At 42.1% G+C, this 22747-nt stretch overlaps 1 protein-coding gene across 1 annotated transcript in view; it reads left to right on the top strand.

The window, feature by feature from the left end:
* The window catches only part of EXT2 (exostosin glycosyltransferase 2), a 111855-nt gene extending 97270 nt beyond the window's left edge, over positions 1 to 14585 (top strand). The window contains exons 11-14 of the mRNA XM_066636555.1: positions 4122 to 4265; positions 5284 to 5412; positions 7882 to 7964; positions 11283 to 14585. Of these exons, the coding sequence (XP_066492652.1) occupies positions 4122 to 4265; positions 5284 to 5412; positions 7882 to 7964; positions 11283 to 11421 (495 nt within the window). The 3' untranslated portion in view covers positions 11422 to 14585. The remainder of the gene's footprint in view (positions 1 to 4121; positions 4266 to 5283; positions 5413 to 7881; positions 7965 to 11282) is intronic.
* The last annotated feature ends 8162 nt before the right edge of the window (positions 14586 to 22747 follow it).

The raw sequence follows: 22747 nt of genomic DNA, 5'->3' as shown, positions 1-22747 counted from the left end.
GACAGCTCCCTTTACCTCTGCATTCTTGGACACTTGTATCTTTTCTGCTCACACTGAGCCTCTTGGGAAAGGCGTCCATTGAGTAATGCAGCTGGCAGTACAGTATATAGAACCTAGGGTTGTATTAATGATGACTTGTCCCTGTTCCTGTCAAGTTGCGTTTTGATCTGGTAGTCACTTGTAGAGTAATGAAGTGAGAGGAATAGCATCCTGATTGTATCCAGCTGCCAAGAACAAGGCACGGTTAAGGAAGCTGTCTGTGGAACGATAGTGCTACCCAAGCTGTAAATGTTCTGTAAAGAACGTTGAAAAATAGAAACCATAAAGCTTTGGTTTTTTAATATGTCCGTGTTTAATTTGGGAAAGGGGTAGAAATCTGTGTACACACTCATTCACCCCCAGAAGTAGCATACATTGCACGTTCTCATAACATGTTTCATATCAAACCAACTGTATTTTGATTATACTTTTCAATTTTAAAAAGTGTTAGTCTTATGATCAAAGCATTTGCCATGCTCCCCAGCACCTAAACTTTGAATAATTTTCTATGTATCTTTGTATTAGAGCCTGCACATTTTCCTTTTGTGAAAGCAAATGTCACGTGAAGGAATTTGTATCTACTCATCCTTCATGAAGACTGATTGGTTCACATTGCTGTGCCACTAGAATATTTTTCACTCATTGCAGATATTGTATTACAACCTGTCATTGTGGAGTTACAGGATGAAATGAAAAGCAGTTACTTTATATCTGATGCTGTTCAGGGGAGCATGTTGAGGTAGCTGAAAGGGAGTGGGGGAAGCAAAATGGACTGTTCAGATTGCCTGTTGTACGAAGAGGCCTTTTGTGATAGTAGTTATTGGGCAAGGGAAATGAGAGCAGTTTGGTTGGTTTGCTGTTAAGCAGAATGACTCAAGAAGACAGTGGAAACTTATTTATTAAGTTTTTCTTAAACTGTGGGTCAGAACCCACTAGGTGGATCATGAGCCAATTTCAGGTGGGTCCCCATTCATTTCAATATTTTTATTTTTAATATATTAGACTTGATGCTACCATAGTATGTGTCCGCATTTGCGAAATGTGACAGACCTGTACTTTTAACAAGTTACTATGTGTATTCTTTTAACAATGATAGTAAATGGGACTTACTCCTGGGTAAGTGTGGGTAGCATTGCAACCTAGGATTGTTAAAAATTTTCCTGCTTGATGACATCACTTCCGGTCATGACCACTTCTGGTGGGTCCTGACAGATTCTCATTTTAAAAAGTGGGTCCTGGTGCTAAATGTGTGAGAACCACTGATTTAAAAGATTTATATCCTACCTTTTCCATGCTGAAGCAAATGTCCAAGGCAGCTTAATACCACAGTAAAATGTACAATATGTAAAACAATAAATTAAGTCATCATAAGAATAAAACAATGGGGGAGGAGGTGAACTAGACTATTGCTGTCCAACCTGTGGTCTGTGGACCACAGGTGGCCCACAAGACCCTGACAAGTAGTCTGCAAGGTTGTAGGAAATAGAAAGTCACCTCAAACCTCCCTAGGAAATGTTGTGTCAAAGGGGCAGTTTGCATGGAGTGGAGATCAGGGTTGCACCAGTGACCCTGGCAATAGGTTGTGCCTTCCTGAGATCCATTGGTTCACATTGGGCAAACGGTTGCAACAGGACCTACAACCACTGAGTCAGGCTTTGTATGTTTAACATCTGGTTCTTAAGATTAGTAACTGCAAACCTACTGCATAGATAAAAAAATGTCTTGAGTTGGCCAGTCATTCCTGGTTGGGAAGGGGTGGTACACTAGCTGTTGCACACTTGGAGTCCTACATACACTGCCCCTGAGACTTGCAAACAAGCCAAGGACAGAGCCCACAATGATCCATTTTGCAAACTCTTGAATATTTTGAAGCAAGATCACTATATTAGTATGTTCTATTAAGAGCCAACCACTATATGGACTTTCACACTGGAATAGAATGTTTCTCTTTTCCTGTAAGCATAGATGGTATGATTCCAAAGGAAGAGTCTCCAATTAATTTTCTTTGTTGAGTTAGATGGACACCAGTGCTAAGTTTATTATAACACAGAAATATTCACAAGGAGGTCTTGGCATTCTATGCAACCCAGTTTTCCATTTATTTTGTTATCAGGCCCCTATTAACACCCCTATCCATCCTTGGATTCAGCAGTAAACCTATATTCAGCAGTTTCCTATAGATGCTGAGTTGGTCTCTGTTAGTGAGTTCTGGCATTGTTAGTGAGTTCTGCATATCTGGGATATATAAGAATAGCTCTAACAACACTGGAGTAAGGAAGCCAATCATAGGCCCCTTCAGGGAGAGGAGAAAGGCGGGATATAAATATAGTAAATAAATTGCAAATGAGGAGAGTCCCTTGACACTCTAAAACAGTGGCATAGTAGACAAGACCAGCATCCTTGCCCAGGTGCTAGATCACCCCAAAGTTTATTGTAGGCTAGATACTGCAGTGAGGGCAGACTTGCCACTCCCACAACAGCAGGAGATCTTGCAGAACTTCGAGTGAACCAGAAACTGTGCATGGCTGTCAGAGAGGAGAGAGCAGCCAGCTGATGAGGACTCCTCCTGTGGAGGGGAGAGAATGAGAGAAGGCAAGCGTGTGGAGTTTGTTTATTTATTTGCACCACTGTGTCCTGCAGCTGGTAGGGCATGCACATTTATTTATTTATTACATTTCTACCCCGCCTTTTCTCCACTGAAAGCAGATGCCCAAGGTGGCTTACAATTTACAGATAAATAAATAAAATAGAGTGAAAAAAATTAGAAAATGCAATACTAGAAAAAGGAAATACAGTGGGGGGGGGGGAAGCACCAATTGGAGAAGGGCAGAAATACTCAAGGAACTGCTATAGAGTCACAGGAGGCAAACATCCCAAAAGCAAAATGAAACAAAATTGTTTTAAGCTCTTACTGAAATGCCATGAGGGAGGGAGTAGATCTTAAATCCCTAATTCCATAATTGTGGCGCCACTACTGAGAAGGCTTGCCCCCGTGCCACCACCCCCCCTAACTTGGGAGAAAGGCAGCACTTTCACGAAAGCCCCCTCAGATGACCTAAAAGGCTGGACCAGAATATATGGGAAAAGGTGGTCCATCACTTGGCCCCAAACTGTGAAGGGCTTTAAAGGTCAAAACCAGCACCTTGATTTGGGCCCGGAAACAAATGGACAGCCGATGCAGTGCCCAAAGCAGCGGTTCAATAAAATCAAACCGCCTAGCTCCAGTAACCACCCTGGTCATTGCATTCTGCACTAGTTGCAACTTCCGAACTATCTTCAAGGGCAGCCCTGTGTAGATCACATTACAGTAATCCAATTTTGAAGTCACTAGGGCAGTGGTACTAACAGGCTCATGTAATGATGCCCTGATCCGTTTAAGGGGTGGGAGCAGGGGAAAGCAGTGAAGCAATCCCCAAGATTGCACACCTGTGGGGGAAGGGGGGGCTATTTTTAAACTAAACGTATGTGCTTTCAGTGTCCAGGAGGGTGTGGTAGCCCCGTGGAGTGCTTGCAGGGCTTCCCGCAGCTTCTAAATACTGAAAGTTGCAAGCATGGTTAAACTGGAAGTGGAATTTCCGGGTTTGTCGTGCTTGCAACTTTCACTATTTAGAAACTGCGGGGAGCCCTGCAAGCACTCCGTGGGGCTCCCCACACCCCTGGGCTCTGAGAGCGCATATGTTTAGTTTAAAAATAGCCCCCCTTTCTCTGCAAGAGGGCGATCCTGGGGATTTCTTCGCTGCCCTTGCCGCCACCCCCGCAAAGACTTACCCAGGAGGTAAATCTCCCGGGAAGTTTGAGGACCACTGCACTAGGGCATGGACCACTGTGGTCAGGTTCAATCGACTCAAGTATGGCTGCAGCTGGCACACTAGCCAGAGCTGAGCAAGCGTACCCCTGGCCACTGCTGACACCTGGCTCTCCAGGGAAAGCTGTGAATCCAGGAGCATTTGCCTTGTTGCCTTTTTCCTTCATGTATTTATGTCCAACAGTGGAAAACAGTTTACATTTGCTGTCCTTTTAAGCCAAATTGTACAATTTTTCATTGGGATATCAGTGGCATAAACCTCAATTGTCCTCTGCAGGTATGGAGAGAGTTTCCTGACAGACTAGTTGGATACCCTGGTCGCCTGCATTTGTGGGACCATGAGACAAACAAGTGGAAGTATGAATCGGAGTGGACCAATGAAGTTTCAATGGTACTCACAGGGGCAGCTTTTTACCACAAGGTAAGACATGTCGAAGATAAATAGCAAAGATGTAATATGATTTAGAGCATCACAGAGGTGACAGTAAGCTTGCCTTGTTTGTGCTGGAGAGTCCAATGACAGAGTTCCTCTGATTGAGTCTACAGCTTCTCAGTCATGGTGCACATTACTTGCATAGCTCAGTGTGCTTTGTTGTTAAAAATTATAGACTGGTGTATTGGGAATATATGGGTGTGACTTCTATCCTCACAATGAACAATATAATATTAGTTGTTTTATGTAATGCTTCTGAGTGTTCAGTCCACTTGAGAAAGAAATGGTGATGCAGATTACACTCAGGAACAATTATCTGTAATTGATGTGGTTGTACCGACAAAGAGCTAACTTCTCAATGCACAATGACTTTTTTTGCCTCTTAATGGAAGACCCTCATTCCATATTTAAAAACAAAACTCTGCTTTTGAAATTATCCTTGTTTTCAAAGAAATTTGCACTGTGGCATATCTGAGTCTGTGTTTTGAGTAGCATGGGTCCAAAGCTCCTTTGGGCATCTAGAGCCAGTTTGTGGGGTTATCCAGGCACAGTTTTGCACAATTACACTTCTCAGATATGGTTGTCCAAAAGTATTTGAAGAGGAGAGAGAAGGTGATTTTTTGGTTTTGTAAGGTTGATCCAGAAAATTTAGACTGTGGCTTCTGGAGGAAAAGAATTATTTCTTTCATCTTAAAGTAAAATATCTGTAATAAGCTGAAAACACCAGATAATAAAGAAGGGTAATGGGAACAAATGCTGAGCATGCTGCAATACCACAGTGAATGAAAGAATGCATAAGAACACAGTCATGCAACTGTGTTGAGTGCAAACCTCCATTAATTTCAGTGTGGTTTTCACTGGAGAAATTCACAGCAAATCATGCCTGGCATTTGCTCCCATTTTTGTTCTAAATAAAGTGTTCTTCCTAGGCTTGAAGATTTGCAACCCCTTCAGATATACATAAAGCCTACATTTTTTTCTTTCTGCAATGTTTCCTATGCTGCAGTATTTTAACTACTTGTACACATACAAAATGCCTGGAGACATCAAGAACTGGGTGGATGCTCACATGAACTGCGAAGACATCGCCATGAATTTTCTAGTGGCCAACGTTACAGGGAAAGCAGTCATTAAGGTAAGGTTTTCTTCAGCTGTTGTCTTTGTGTAATGTGGGAGTGCCACACACTGTTGGCTGCAAATGCAACGTACAGCCCAGTAGTGGGACCAATGAGACCCATTGCTGACCAGGCACCCTACCAAGAGATAAGTAAAGTTTACTTCAAAAAAAGTGTGCCACCTCTTGCTGGCCTTCTGCCCCCACCATAGCATGCAGCCCACATTCCATTGACATGGCTGCATTCTGTAAAGTGGCAGGGGATAGGTTTGGCCTGTTAGTATCTTTGGGTGCCTCTTTTCCCATGTACTACCAAGATTCTCTCCTACTTTAACATAATGGAAACAAGCCCCTGAAATCAATATGCTGTTTTGGTAGTGAAAGGCTCTTTGTTTCATTGGCTGTGATCCAGGTAGGTACCAGGTTGCATTCAGCCTTGGGACAAGGCAGAGTTATGGGCTCTTGTATATGCATATGGGTCCTACTCCAATGTCCTTTCCTCTTCTCATTGTTCTTCTCATTTTTCTTTTCCTCCCCAAATCTTTCTTCTGATTTTCTCTCCACCTCTGGTGTGCCATCTCTCCTCCACCTGGGTTAATGGGTGGGCAGGTTGACTGTTGGAATCAACAGTGAAAGAAGGGCAACTGCTGCCACCCTGGCTTACTCCTAGGGGCTCTTGATGATAATGGTAATGATAATGATAGTGGGTGCTCCTTTTTTAGCAGGGGGAGAGTAACTGGCCCACCTCACCCCAGCAGTGTCTGTTCTAGTGGCTGTCTGCTGGTATTCATTTGCATCTTTTTAGATTGTGAGTCCTTTTGGGACAGGGAGCCATTTAGTTAGTTGATTTTTCTCTGTAAACTGCTTTGTGAACTTTTAGTTGAAAAGCGGTATATAAATACTGTTGATAATAATAATAATGTAGAGAGACACTAGGAGAGAGCTCCCAGGAGACTCGCATATATGTCTTACTTGGACACTTTGTCCCTGCCCCGCAGCATAAGAACATAAGAACAGCCCCACTGGATCAGGCCATAGGCCCATCTAGTCCAGCTTCCTGTATCTCACAGCGGCCCACCAAATGCCCCAGGGAGCACACCAGATAACAAGAGACCTCATCCTGGTGCCCTCCCTTGCATCTGGCATTCTGACATAACCCATTTCTAAAATCAGGAGGTTGCACATACACATCATGGCTTGTACCCCATAATGGATTTTTCCTCCAGAAACTTGTCCAGTCCCCTTTTAAAGGCGTCTAGGCTAGACGCTAGCACCACATCCTGTGGCAAGGAGTTCCACAGACCGACCACACGCTGAGTAAAGAAATATTTTCTTTTGTCTGGCTTGGTTCCAGACAAAATATTTTCAGCCAGTCAGGCTTGGTTCCAGGGAACTTCCAGTGTCTCAGAGGGTCCCTAAGAGTATACCATTCACAGCCAAATGGGTTGCCACAGCCTATAAAGTGGTAAGAAACTCTAGTCATGCTGTGATTCGGTGTGATTTGCATGTCTAGTTAAGAACATCTTGAGAACATCATTGTACATCCCCTGTAGGGGCCCATGTGTGATACCACTTCTATCTGTGATCATTATTACCAAACTGATGTGGGACAAGTTAAATAATGTATTTTAAAAAACAAAAATCTGATCAAATTGCCAGGGGGGGGAAATCCAAACACAGTCCATCTCTGTCACAACTGGCAACAGCTGATTTATAAGAATTCTAATTGCAAGAATGTGAATTGCAAGATCAGTTTTTAAAATGAACTTTTATCCCTGAATTAATTTCCTGACATGTTTCAACACATTTTCTTTAGGTCTGGATGTTCACTTTGTCTGCTTATTTCAAAGTGTGTCAACTTGAAATGAGATTTAGAGGCCTCCAGGCATTACTTCAATTAGCAAGGCCTGCTTTCCTGCCTGTCCATCATCATTTACCCAGACCAGTGCAGTGTTTCCTAGTAAAGCCTTAAGAAGATAAAGTGTGTGTGTTTGCTATGAGAGTTTCTGAACTGTGCAAGGGCACTGCAGAGTAATTTGGCACCTCAGTGCAGTTGGGAAAGCCTTGCAGAGTTTGCCAGTGAGCTATTAACTCAAGTGAGCAAAGTGTGTCTGTTGGATTAAGGTTACGGTGAAGTATGGGAAGCTATATTTCATCGCTCTTGTGGCTGCAAGAACAAATGGTGTTTATACAGGGACCTTGGCAGTGAGAAAACAGTCATTAAACAGGAATTAAGGAGCCTGTCATCGCCACTACTTTCCACTTACAGAAGGCGAAACCCCTCCAAGCCTTTTTTTATTGGACCACTGTGAGTTTTGCAGTCAGCTGGGCCAGATGAAACTAAATGGTATAAGTTTTTTGTTTTTCCCTTCCTTTTCCTTCAAGGGTTTGACTTACACTGCAGATACGTGCAAGGACATTGTGCTGCTTTTTGAGGAAGATAATTAATGCCTGTACTGTTGACCATGTTATTGTCCTTACTTTGTACAGGTGACCCCCAGAAAGAAATTCAAGTGTCCAGAATGCACAGCCATTGATGGGTTATCGTTAGACCAGACGCACATGGTGGAAAGGTGAGTGCCCCTTGCTGTCCCCATGTCATTTCCAAACTTTAATTATTTGTTTCTTTTCAAGTTAGACCCAGCTTAATTCTATGTTGTTGTTGTTTTTTTTACAAAATATTGTTACACATATGTGATCTGCTAAGGCAGCAATTGAGTCTAATAAAAAGTTAAGTCTGTTGCATCAAGGTATGATTTTGAAAGTAGAGTTTTAGGTCTCAATCTCTGCATGTCTACTGTATATGAATGAATTGGGGTATCTCTATGTTTAATGAATAAAACAACATGTTATCACAAGTATGCAAGTGTCATTGCTTTGAAGAAGTAACGTTTGTTGGTTGAGCTTATAGAAGTGACAAAGAACCAGGAATAACAATGTAGGTATAGAGAAAATTTTCTGAACCACCATGCTTGAAACTATAATTCAGAGGTCTAGCCGATTCAGAAGTCATGCCAAAACTTTCTTCCGGATTTAGATCAGTAGTAAATATTTAGACTGTCAGTATTGTTAAAAGGGTACAGCAAGGTTCTAGAAGTTGATAGGTACACTTTTACTTCCATTTTCCTTCTGCTAGCTCAAGGAACACAATCATTCCGTTACCTAGAGCTGCTGTCTTCAGCATTTCTTATAAGAATTCCATTGAAATGCATAGTACTTGCATCTGAGCATATTAAGAACATGTATACAAGGCTTTTGTGCTCATCTTAAAAAGTAGACAAAGTATTTTAATATGAAAGCCCAATCTAGGATGAAAATAATACCAGCAGTTATTCAAGTACCATGCATATGCTTTTTTGGATATGTGCTGTGTATAACCAAACATATTTATTTATTTATTTATACAGGTATTTATATACTGCCTTTCTTTGGTCCTCAGATTTCTCCTCAGACTTTAATCCAAGGCGGTTTAAATAGGCAGGCTGTTCTAAACCCCCATAGGGATTTTTACAATTGAATAGTTCTAGTCTTTCATAGAACTCCTCGTTCCAGCTGGATTCCTTCCCGGTCTGGCCTCTCTCTGGCCCTTCACCTCCCACGCTCCACTTGACGGGAAACATATGGCACCTTTATGGATAAGTGCATACAAGTGCTGAGAGCAAATGTCACTTCTTTCCAAAGTTGATTTAGCAGTGCTCAGGCCTTGGCAATTCAGTTTTGATAGGCCATCAATGTCAAGCCCAGGTCGTCAAAAATAATTTTGAACACATGCTTTATATGTAAGTGAAAAACAAGTAAGCAGGTAGGAAGACTTGTACTGCAGGTGATAAAAAACAAAGGTTTTAGATACAAGGGGTATGGATCGAAAGAGAAGATCTGACCTGCTCATAACTATTTGAAATGTATCTATCTCTAGTCCCATGCATTGGCAATGTCACAGTTTTGTATTCACTTTGTGGCCAGCGGGTTTGCATGAGAAGAGGTCACTGCTGAAAGGGATACTACTGTTATAGGCTGTGGAAAGGATTGATAGATGAGATGTGATTAAGCAAAGTATTTATAGCCTGGATAAGAAATTACTAAGTAGGTATAAGTCTTCAGGTATTTAAGAATGTAAACACCAAGCATGGTGATGAGTTATTTAGGGTTGCAAAAAAAGTATATGATGTGAAATAAGGAGATTAAAATTCAAGAAAGGCTATCAGGAAGTACAGCTTAATTATGACATGTTATGCTATAGAATAGTTTCCATAAGGAAGTGGTGGATTCCTTGGGAAATCTAAATATGAAATGATACCTATCCTATTCCTACAACAAAAATGGGTCATGGACGCTATCCTTGTGAGCCTGTCAAAGCGAAATCCGATCCTTCCCCCAGTGTAGCAGAATAGTCTCCAGCTAGTTTCAATGTTGAGAGTCAGGACATGGCAGACACCTCTTCTGTCTGGCAGTCATGGTTGGAGGATTTTGATGATGAGAGTGATTGCCAATTCTTCATTTTCAATTGGATGTCATTATCTAGTGGTTAGAACATCATTGTGTTGAATCTTCACGTCGTTTTAAATTGCTTAGATCTTGTATCTGGCTTTTCAGATACTCAGGATACTGGAATTCTGAGAATATAGTCCAATTTTTATTTTTCTTATTTATATATCACACTTTTCTCAGTGAGTTAGGCTAGGTCAGGACTTCCCAAAGTGTGGGTCATGACTCCATGCCTTTTTTAGTAAGTTACTGTTGGCTACCGATGCACTCCATCTTAAATTCTCATTAGAACAATTGCACTAAAGATCCAGCTAGATTTGCCCAAGCACCTTCCCCAGAGGTTAATTCTTTCTGTATGACCTCTCCTTCCATCCCTTCTCCCAGTTTCTCATCTTGCCTTGAGGGGTTGCAAGAAAGATTGCAAGAGGCTATGATCCTTTTACCTGTTACTAAAAGCATTGTGTGTCATAAGATGTACGGGTGGATCGGAGTAGGAATTCAGTCTGCTTTGTCAAAGTGTGGATACAGTATTTCAGTCAGCTTGGACAATGAAAATAAACCAGTCCATTTCAGAGTTTGGTTTTAGCGAAATGTTGTACTTTGAGCTTTCAAGTACAATCAATGCCATAGACATCATAAAGAGAATGCTTGTTTATTTTATGGAGCAAAAAAGTCTCCAGTGGATTTTTTTTCAAGAAATCCAAGATATATTTCTGTGTACCTTTTCGTTTCCTACATGCTTATTTTTGCAAGCTTATTTTTACTGAGCCAAATTTGACCTGACAGTGGCCCTTTAAGAGAGATGTTGGCAGCTAATCTACCCTGGTTTACAGCATATACATTGCTCTAAGTATGCCTGGAATTCTGGCGGAGAGGGAATATGGAAGCTTTGACCTCCCTGTGCACATGTGCAGCTGACAGCCTCTCCTTTTTCTTTGCTGTGATTAAATGCTTCAATCAAAGAGCTTCACATCGTTTCCAAATCTTGTATACTGAGAGGCATTCTCTGTTGTTTCATGCATCAAAGTAGGCTCTAGCAGATGAAAACTTAGTGTCATGGTAACTTTATTAGTCTTGAAGGTACCACTGGACTCTTTATTATGTTGCTCAATTATACCACAATAACATAGCTAGCCCTCTGGAATTTTTCTTTTGTTTCTTGGTAGTTTGTATGGATAAAATGCTTCCAAAAACTTGAGAAAAGTCAAGTGACTTGTGACTTGGTTATATTTATTTCTGTTTTATTCCCTGATGTGTTAGCAACTTTGGTTTCCCTATGCACAAAAGGCAGGATACAAAAGTTGCACAATAAAAAAATGAATAACTGAAACAGGCAGTACAGAGTGCATAGCTAAACAATGTACAGTGAGACAATTCCAAAGTAATGCCATTCTTTATTTCTCCAGGTCTGAATGCATTAACAAGTTTGCCTCTGTCTTTGGGACCATGCCTCTGAAAGTGGTGGAGCACCGAGCAGATCCAGTATTGTACAAAGATGACTTCCCTGAAAAACTGAAGAGCTTTCCCAACATTGGAAGCTTGTAAAGCTTTGCCACAAGGCAAATTCGATATTGGAATCCAATAGCCAACAGTGACTAATGCTAAGGAAAGCATAAGGCCTTGAAGCAATGTGCTTGAGAGTATTATGGGGAGAGGGCACAGAGATTAATGTGCCCTACTCCTGGTTATAATGCAAGTTTATTCCACAGGGCACAAGACTGTTGATGGAAGGCAGAGCACCTATTATTGTACTGAATCAAAACAAACATGTTGATCTCTCTACATGGGTCTCTTGAAACGTGATACAAATATTTATTTGTTCCATAGAGACTGCAGGCAAACAGAAGCACATGAAAAGCAGAAAAGTTCTTGTTCACAGGCAGGCAAGAATGCTTGTTCTCCAAGAACTGTTGCTGGCCATCGCTTAACTTGGCTGCATTAAATCTGCATTGTTAGCCTCTTTGCAAGCTGTTTTTCTGAGTTTCCTGTGTAATCCCAGCCCCCCTTCATCTGTGCAAGATTGGCTTACCTACATCCCTTGAGATTCATCAATAGCAGTAACTCTTCCACAGATCTGCCAGCCTTCTTGCTCAGCAAGATTAGAAAAGAGAAAATTGGCATAGAGATAGATTAATCTTCTGAATCACAAAAGGTCGTCTGTAGGAGTAAAAACAAATAGCAGCCAGTTATTTTCTCCTTTTCAGATATACTGGTTTATGAATATACACATTTTAATGTTTTCCTAACCGTTCATATAAGAGAGGGCTGCAAGTTCACCAACTTTACTCACACACACATTTAAGTGTGTGCAGTGGATGTTCTGATGTGTCAGTCTCCTCTTCTTTACTGTGTTGAAACAGTTTTCAGCTGAGATGCATATATTCCATACATGGACCAAACAGCGTCTCAAAGGTACTGTTTGGAATTCTATTTTGAAAAACACTGTATGATGTTCAGATTCTTCAACATCTTTCTAGATGGAATCTCACCTCACATCTGACTTGTATATGTGTGCAATACATTAATACGATTACAAATCAAACTCATGTAGCCTGTCATATTCTGAACCACTACCAAAAGCTAGTCTGTGGGGACCCATTGACTACCAATGGGGACCCATTGTCCCCAAACTATTCAAATCTACGAAATAAGCAGTTGGTGCTACAGTAAGCATGGCATTTAGAAGAACAAGAATTGAGGATGATAAATGGGGTTAATGCTCTTGAACTGGAGAATTTGCTGCCATATATCATCAGTGAGGAACAGTTGAAAACAGCTCATAAAAAGGGTTTAAGGAGATAACACTGATATACATTGGTCTGGGTGTGAAGATACAAACTTCTGAGTTACACAGAACCCTTTATCAGAAGTTGTTTCTAGTAAAACATTTTACATTTTCATCTCTTGAACCAGTGTGCAGCAGTAGCAATTACCTGACATCAAAACGAGAAACTATAGATGATTGTTCTAGAGAGGAAAGTAATTTCTTCAGTTTCAGTTGGTCTGTATAAAAGTAATCTCTTGTTTGAATAAGCAGTTCCACTTCTGGGATAGAATGGAGCTTTTCTCTTTGGACCAGCAATATGATGGTTCAGTGAGGTGCATTCTGTAAGATATTTCTGAGGACTGCTAGTCTCAGAAATGACTTGATCTACCTTTTCTGCTCCTTTTATTTGCCAAGTTGATAATGTCAGGCAGTTGCCAGGATCCCTCTTACTCATTTGAACTGGACAGTAAGAAGTTGATAAAATCATAGGTTTCAGGCCAGAAGCATGAAATACCTGATTGGAGCAACCTGGTTTTAAAAAAAAAATCTTGCTACCTATCACAGTGATGATAGCAGTGACTGATGGGGATCACATGGTAACTGGATGACAGCCAACCCAATCCTGAGCTGCTCAGAGTGCAGGACTGCCTCAGTGCCAAAAATGGCTGCTGCAGCATCCCGCGCACAACCGGGCAGCTGCCGCCAGCAATTCAGGAGCTGTTTGTCCCCTTCCCCTGGGTAAGGAAAGTAGCCCTGCAATGGGGCTACTTGATTCTGCGGCAGCTTTGGAGATTCTCTGCCGCAGAATCAAAGAGTTCCATGTCAGGCCACACGGCCCAACCCTCCTCCTGTCCCACTTCACCTAGCATGCCTCCTCCCCACCTCCCCCTGCACCGGAACACCTTCTTTCCACCTCCCCCCCCATCCCACTTACCTTTCCAGAGCCCCGCGGTTTGGGCAACTGCTGAGCGGTGGAGCACCAGCTTTCCACTAGCTTTAGCTTGCACTGGGCTAGCTTCAATGCTGGGCTGGCACTAAGCCCCACAAACATGCCTTATGGCATGTTTGTGACAGTGTGCACCAGCAGTAAGCCAGCGCACAGAGCTCAGGACTGGGCTCACAGTACTCTCTACCTTAGAGGTGTTCAGTGTGTTTGGTCAGTGTCCCTCAAACTGAAAAAATCTCTTGTGTGAACTCCCCTTTGTTTCCCAAAGGGTAATTATGCCAGTATAGTATTACCAGCTTTGGCCTTGGTCCTGAGCTTTACCATGTAGGTGTATTCTTTCCTGAAAATAATACGCAGTTGTGTGTATTATTGTGCCTACCAGTGGAAGTTGCTAACTTCTAAACTTGTAGAAGAACTACCCAAATTTTCATGATGTGGAAAGTGTACCTGCGTTTGTGCATGGACATTGGCAAGAGAAGTAGAATTCTGGTTAGGAAATGGAATGTGGCATAGCCTCACTTCACACATGACACTTTGTTTTTAAGAGTGCACCTACAAGGTTTTAAGTGTACTTCTAGAAATGTTAACATGTGAATGCAATAAATGTATGTTTGTTCACTTGTCAGGGAGCTGTGATACACTCAGCTTGCAAAATCAGGTTTGTACTTATGTAATGTGAAAATGATGAGAGGCAGTCTGAAATTCACCTGGACTTCCCTAGATTCCAGAAGCATTACATGTGCACTTGCTTGTTGTGGTCTTTCCTATTATCAAAAGGCTGGAGAGAAGGTTCCTTTTTAATATATATATAATGAAAGTCTGCAACAGTACTGAGTGTCACATGAATTGTCCTTAAGCATTTCACAGCTACTTTATAATTCTTTTCTTTTTTTAAAACTGATAACATTCTGTAGTATAGAAGTTGTTCAGGGACCACATTTTCCCATTGTATGTATAAATTCATTTTTTAAATTAAAAAAAACAGGTGAAAACCCAGCTTGTCTGAGTCAATACGCTCTCTTGTTTATTAACATTACTGTCTTCTCAGCTTGTGCAAAGTGCCAGGGTTTTTAATGGGGGGGGGGGGGAGTACCAGAGTGAGTTGATTCCATTTTCAGTCATTGATAATTTGTTTCTGTACCCTGTAGCAGATCCACTCTGTTTTTCTCTTTTAACTAAAATCCACTAAATATTATATCAAAACTGTTAAAAAGAAAAAAGCACCAGTTTTATACCACCCATAATTATAAATGGCTTTGGTGAATATCAGTTTGTTACAAGAGATTATGCTCATTTCTTTTTGAAAGGCTGATGTTTTCATTCTATAGTTGGACAAGAGGGGGGGATGTCTTTTATACTCTGCATTCTACATAAGGTACAGTAATGGACACTTGACACACTGTTCCAGAGTGAAAGGAGACTTCTTGGCAGTCAGTTGAAGTTTGGCATGTCAGAAATTCTTCAGGGATGATGCAAAGCAGCTCTGGTATGTGACCACCTATGGTGGGGAGGCGGGTATCATAAACTTCCAGTTTGTCTCAGGGAGAATGGCTGCTTCATTCCATCGATGACTTCCGATTAGTCTTTTTAGGACAGCATCAAAGATATGCTATTTTTCTTCGAATACCTGTTGTGGGTTATTGCCCCATTCCATGGATCCTTGCATGCATCATAAGAACATAAGAACAGCCCCACTGGATCAGGCCATAGGCCCATCTAGTCCAACTTCCTGTATCTCACAGCGGCCCACCAAATGCCCCAGGGAGCACACCACATAACAAGAGACCTCATCCTGGTGCCCTCCCTTGCACCTGGCATTCTGACATAACCCATTTCTAAAATCAGGAGGTTGCGCATACACATCATGGCTTGTACCCCGTAATGGATTTTTCCTCCAGAAACTTGTCCAGTCCCCTTTTAAAGGTGTCCAGGCCAGTCGCCATCACTGAACTTCGCATCAGTGAACTTCATACATGCAATTGTGCATGAAGATGTCCACATGTTGTCATACAACAACTGGCTGATACTAAGTATGTAGGGCAAGACATGAGGCAGAGTGAACTTTGGAAGGGTGTTCAATTTCAAAGATTGAGAAACACTGATCTCCAGAAAAAAATAGTTGTATCTCCACTGGATATTGATGAAAGTCTAGATTAAAGATATTAATGACCAAGATGTTGGCTTGTGTTTATTATGTTTGTATGAGTCTTTGTGGCATGAAGATCGATAAATCCATGCCATTTTAAACAAATTGTGTATGTGAGTTGTGGAAGCTAGCTGTATCATTCCAACAACCAAAGTGGAATAGCCTGTTGGAGATCTTGGCAACTATCTAGCTTTCCCTTGTTTCACTGATAGAGAAAGGATTAAAAGGAAGACTGAGCTCCTGTCCTGCTGGGGAACTGGCAAGTTTGCTGTAAGTATGTATTTCTAAGGCAAGATTGGGGGGGGGGGGGAGAGAAGAAGCTGTGCTGTGACCTTGATTGAGACTAGGAAGGATGAGAGATTTGTACTTTGGATTGGGTCAGAACAGCTCAACCCCTTTTGCCTTGCTGAATTGGGAGTAACATAAAATACATGACACATAGCATTTTTTGAAGACCTGGGAACTCTTGCTGCATTCCTGGAATTCCACAAGTTCACTCACAAAAATGTTATTATTTGTAGCCCTCATGCTTGCAGAGTACAACCTTAAAGCCAGTAGCCAAAACCCTTTTCCAATTAGTTATAATGTGAATATTGGTTGACACATGAATATATGTTAGCAGTAGCCACATGTATGGTCTTCCTGACTGACTAGGTTCCCAATAAAGAGAAAACATGAAGTATCCTGTGTAGAGAAACTGCAGTAAGGAAACTGGGAAGAACATGTTTCTCATGCTCAGAAGGCAAGCAACAACATCTCAACATCTTGAGTATTTTTGCCCTACTCCAATTGCTATTCTCCTCATTGTATTTCTTTTTTCTATTGTATTGTTGTTTATTTTTATTTATTTTTTTGGTCTATAAATTGTAAGCCGCCTTGGGCATCTGCTTTCAGCAGAGGAAAGGCAGGGTAGAAATCTTTTAAATAAATAATAAATCAGTTGGTTATTGTTGGTCTTGTAGTTCAGCATTAACAACTGCACTACAATTCCAAAGATACACTTCTAGGCTAAGCAAATAGCAGATATTGCATCCTCAACTTGTCCAGTCTGCTATCCATCTAAGTATTATGCAAATTATGCAATTTATAGGTAAGAAGTATATTAAGCATTTATGTAGCACCAGTTCTCACATCTTCTCACATGGGCCCTCAGTAATTAATCTCTCAAACCTTCAAGAAATGCTAGTATTGCATTGCGCTGGTAGGGGGCTAAGCAGCCATGTCTTGCCAGAGGTCACTCTTACAATTTCATGGGGTTGCGCTAAGATTTGAATCGGGTTCCTGCTCACATTTCATGCTCTTAATTATACTGGCATTTTGGGATTTCTGCACTGGAAATGCTGTCTATTAATGATGGCTTCTCATCCCTACCCTACCCCTACCCTGCTCCAAAATTGTTCACACTGCAACGCATTTATTTAACCCATTTCTGCCCAGCCCACAGGTGTACACATCTGATCCCTGTTGTGTATATGCAATGTTGGGCAGAAATGGTGTCTAATACATTTTTACCCTACCTTTCCCCAACAGATGGGTAACAATACTAAAAACAAAATATAGTAAATACATGAGAAAAATATTCAAACCCGTATATAAACTACAAGCATCCCCTGATATCCACGGATCCAGTTCCCTACCCACCCACCCCAAACACCCATTAACTTCATCTTTTTCTTACCAGTAGCACCAAGAATGAACGTGGCTTCCTGTTAACATTCTCTGAGTCGTTCCCTCTAGCATGCAGGCTTCCTGCCTCCTTGTCTTTTGCTTATAGTGACCTGTAAGAGCAAGGCACATTCATTCTTGGTGCTACCAATAAGGATAAAAATGACGTTAATGAGCTTGAGGGGAACAGAGATAGGGTTTCCCTATATCTGCAGTTTCTGTATCTACAGGGGGACCCTGAAACGCATCCCCCACAGATACGGGGGGATCCCTGCACATGCATTTAAGCCCATTTTTGCTTTTGAAGTCAACCATATCCAGTATGTACAGCAATTGAAGTTGGGGGACATAAGCAATTCAAATCCCAAAACATCAGTTTACCTGAACTTGAGTCAGAGATCAAAGTTTTGTCTGTGGTGAAACAACAGAGGCAGTTGATTGCTGATCTTTGGTTCCTCTCATGACCCAACAATCTTATTTTCGGAGCACATACATCCTCAGCTGTACGCTTTTTCAAAACAATGACTTCCATTTTCCTTTAAGTCTTTTCAGAGAAAATAACCATCCAGTCCCATGGAATATATATGAAGATTTATGTTAGGGCTAGTTGTACGGCAACTAAGTTTGAGCCGTTTTCTAAGGAACTGAGTAGAGACAAAAATTAAATAACAGCCAAAACTCATGTACAGGAGAGAAAAATACTTTGATCGCTGTCTGGACCCAAGGAAAATATTGAGAAGAAACAGTCATGCTGCAGTTGGTTCATAAACAGCCACATAAAAAGTGAGTCATCAGAAGTTGAAGACTTCATTGCAGCATATCAAGCCAAGGCAGTAAACTGGAGCATTTGTGGGGGAATTTAGGATCTGATCCTATCCAACATTCCAGCGCTGATGCACCTGTGCCAACAGGGTGTGCGCTGTATCCTGTAGTGGGAGGACAATCACAGAGGCCTCCTCAAGGTCTGGGAACTTTTGTTCCCTTATCTCGGGGCCGCACTGCAGCTGCATTGGTGCTGGAAAGTTGGATCGGATTGACCCTTAGTTTCCTACAAAGTATATTTTATGCATATTTGGATATACAATATATTGTAGGTTTAGAGCAGTGTTTCTCAAACTGTGGTTTGGGACCCACTAGGTGGGTCATGAGCTAATTTCAGGTGGGTCCCCATTAATTTCAATATTTTATTTTTAATATGTTACTTGATGCCACACCATGGTATGTGACTGCATTTGGGGAAATGTTACAGAGCCGTAATTTTAACAGGGTACTAAGTATATGCTTTTAAGGGCGCAATCCTAACCACCGGGTTAGGCCAGTGCAAGCCACTTGTGCCGACCCAGGGGTGTTAAAAACATACCATAAGGCACGTCTGTGCCAACTTAAGAGTTGGGGAGCCCAGCGTAGGGAGTTGCATTGACCTCCCTGCGCTGGATCCAGGCCCAGCAGGGTAAGTTTGCGTCAGCCGACGCAGGGGTCGGGTGTGTGGGGAGGAGGCATTTCTGGGGGCGGGCAGGGAGAGGGAGGCAGGGCCAGGATCCGTCAGTTATGTAGAATCCTTACCCTGTTCTTGGGTAGCATGGTGTGGCCCCTGGCCGCTCTGTCCTGCTTGGATCTGTGCCACCTCATCAGGTGGCGCAGATTTGAGCAGACCCATTGGGGCCACTGCAGCGCAACACAGTAAGGGGAAAGTCTTCCCTTGCCTCGGGTTGTACCGCTTTTGGCCTCAAACTTGTGCTGGATGCAGCGCAGACCCGCTGGCCTGCCTGCTCCAGTGCAAGTTAGGATTGGGCTGCGGCAATGATAGTAAGTGGGACTTGCTCCTGGGTAAGTGTGGCTAGGACTGCAGCCTTGGATTGTTAAAATTTTTCCTGCTTGATGATGTCACTTCCAGTTACTCCCGACAGATTCTCATTCTAAGAAGTGCTAAAAGTTTGAGAACCACTGGTTTAGAGAACATAAAACAGAAGGTAGGCACTTCAAGGGCAAAATTAAAACATGAGAGACTTCCATCCCAAAATCACGCAGGAAATGTCTGAACCATGATGGCTGCCTCTCATGGCATGCCACATTTGCCCAGAGCACTAGATAGTCCTGTGACAAGCTGTAGGTATGTATTATGAATGTGAACACTGCTTGCCCTACCTTGAGTCTGTTTGGAATCACTTGCCCTTTCTGTGTAATTTCAGTTCAGAACAAACTGCTGTTTTACAGGCCTGCATCTGCTGATCTTCAGGATTCCTCTGCCTGCCAGGTTCTTGCGGCGGTGACTGTGAAGGAAAGTTGTGTTTCTCATTAAGGGGATAATGAATGGCAACATCTGAGACAATTAGTTGAAATGGAGCAGTGATGGCAGTGGCTGAGACGTAATCCACTAGAGGGGAAACAGCACAGTCCTGATAGGTATTCCCAGCTGAAATTCCAGCAGGATTTCTGAGAAGGGATACTGCACAGAGAGGGAGGCCTCCCCCCCCATTTGCCAGCTTCATTTTCCGGAGTTAGTTCCAATAATTCCTCTCCAAATGTCCTTGACTTTATCCTCATTTGCCTTGATTGTCTGTTTACTTGGAGAAAGAAGGGACTGCTTAACTCACTCGGTGCCAAACTCCAGTGAGAAACTTTTTACACTTTTTGGTAAGCAGGCAGAGTCATGTACGGTTTATGGGGTAGATCTATCTAAAGGCTGCTGCTCTTACTTGACCTTGGAGAGAGGACGGACAGATGGACTTTAAATGGACTTGGACTTTGGGTGGATACACGGTCTTCACATCTCTTGTAAAAATAAGGATTCCTTTTGTCTCTGTGTGTTTTCAAAAACCTTGTGAATGTGGATAATGCAGCATGTATTGCAGGGAACAGTCATTTTTAGTGGAGTGAGGGGTTATTTAATTTACTGGGAGGCATGGTTTTCTTCTGCGCCTGCAAACCGACATGGGCTTACAGTAGACATTATCAAGTGCTGGTGTCCCCAGAACATAGGGAGACATCTTGGTAGGTGATAGGGTGGTATTTCAAATGAACCAAAATACTGAACAGGCTCAGTGTAACATCATCAAGACCTCATAAAGGACTCTTGAACTCAATATGAAGGCTTTGGTGTCAGTGAAGGAAGGAAGCTGGCTAAGGGCCCAATCCTATTCAGCTTTTCAGCACCAGTGCAACCACAAGGTAGGGGAACATATGGTCCCATACCTTGAGGAGGCCTTTGTGAATGCCTGTCCACCACAGGATGCAGTGCACACCTCACTGGCATGGCTGCACTGGCACTGGAAAATTGGATAGGATTGAATTGGATTGGATTGGGCCCTAAGACAGTCAGGTTTCCTGGAATCACCTGCATTGTCCCTCTAGTGTTAGTTGTGCAAGACCACGTGGACTTACTGTTAGATCTTTCAGCACTCAGACTGACAACTAGGATGGTAATTCTGTGTGGAATGAGAATAGTGACTTTTATGGGGATCTGTATAAAACAGGAGTCTGGACTGCAAATATAGTTATTCAGTATAGTCAGGGATGTTTCATTAGGATAGAATGATGAAGTACTATTTTCTAATGACTATATAATAAGCAGGATAGTATCGTTCTCTGTGTGTGTATGTGTAAAATAAAATTATATTTGGTATACACAGAACCCTCCCTACCAAACAATCTTAGTTATCTGCACTCTGGGTGACTTCTTACACCACGTGTTGTACTCTGATGTCATATGTCTGCCTTGAAGGTGTGCAGAAATTGCCACTTTCCCTTTTAAAATACACATGAGCTAGGGCCAGGAAAAAAAACACAACCACTTTAGAACTGTGAAGCCTAGGAAGGCCCGTAAGGCCAGCAGAGTGCCTCCGTCTGTCCCATCATTAACTTTCAATCTAAAGATATACACCCAGCTATAACAGGGACGCTGAAAAAGATACAAGCAACAAACTGTTATTTGTCTTGGATTAAATGCAACACCTTGACACATGGCTTCCATATGGCCATAAAGAGATGTCTTTGCCACGTTCTCACATGAGTAGAGGCTCTGATTGATCTGCATTATTGCAATATTAGTCACTTGTCTTTGAAAAGGAAAACGTCAAAAAAGAAAAAAAAGAAAAAGAGAAGCAGCAGCTGAGCTGGTAGCATATTAAAAATTACTTTTCCCCTTGATGAAATTTCACACCTCGGTGGGTTCAGAGCATCAGCTCACCCTCCGTCTTCTCTATAAAAATTCTGCATCTGTTTATGGATTGTTTGATTCTGTAGTCAGTGTTCCAAGCGCTGGCCAGACTAACCCAGAAGGGGTTTCTTCTTGCTTTGCAGACTCTGATGGTCTTGCCTGCCCTTGCAGGCTCTCCCTCCTCCTGCTATCATGTCAGAAACATAAGTGGAGCAGTGGAGAGATTGATTTGATCCCCTGCTCATCCTGCTCTCCCGCCAAGCTGGAAGGGCCTTTCTGTTGTGGAATGCAGGGCAGTATACATTAACCGCTTCAGAAGCATTCAGTAAAAATGATGGCTCAGAAGTAACACCCTTCGCTAACACACTACATGTCTCATTCCTAACATCTGCAGGGCTTTACAGGAATGAAACTAGCAAAAGTATTTTCAGCAACCCAGCCTGAAACGCAATCTGCAGTGAACTCCTATCTCAATGGAATCATTGGGCTTCGCAGTAAATATATGGGGGGGGGGCGCAGATGGTGTGGCATCTATGTTAGGGATAAAACTCAAGCTGTTTTAATGAAATCTCAAACAGCTATCATATGGGGAGGAAGGTGAGAAAGTGTCTTTGGAAAACCTGTTACATGATCCTGAGTACGTTCAGGGGCCACCTGCCCCACTGATGTTTTCTTTCTCTAAAACTTCCTTTGAAGCTGAGCTGCAGCTATACGGGAAACTACCTGAGACACCTTCTCCCTTCTGTTTCATTGGGATCTTCAGGATGAGCCCTCTCATCCAGAAGATCCCAATGAAGATCCCCATCTTCCCATTGCCCTCATGCGCCATGTTCCAAGTATAACAAAAAAGCCTACTAGGGACAAGTGACACACTCCTTTTTAAAAAAAATTATTTATTTGTTATTAACACATACAAACATATAACATACATTTAGTAGTGCTAAATGCCATATACCTTACTAATTAATCATACTATATCTCCTCATCTATTTCTACCTCTTATTGATTTATCTATTTATTTATATAATATACAATAAATTTTCCCTAATGCCCTATACTCCTTCCTTGTTGTTGGCAACCTTCAGTCCCGAAAGACTATGGTGTCGCGCTCTGAATGGTGGTTCTGGAACAGAGTCTAGTGTGGCTGAAAAGGCCAATTCGGAAGCGACAATTCCTTCCACACTGGGAGCA

This window comes from Tiliqua scincoides, chromosome 1 (genome assembly GCF_035046505.1).
Source record: "Tiliqua scincoides isolate rTilSci1 chromosome 1, rTilSci1.hap2, whole genome shotgun sequence".
Lineage (NCBI taxonomy): Eukaryota > Metazoa > Chordata > Lepidosauria > Squamata > Scincidae > Tiliqua > Tiliqua scincoides.
The sequence above is the reverse complement of the archived record's forward strand: the minus strand, read 5'-3'. Positions and strand labels throughout refer to the sequence as shown.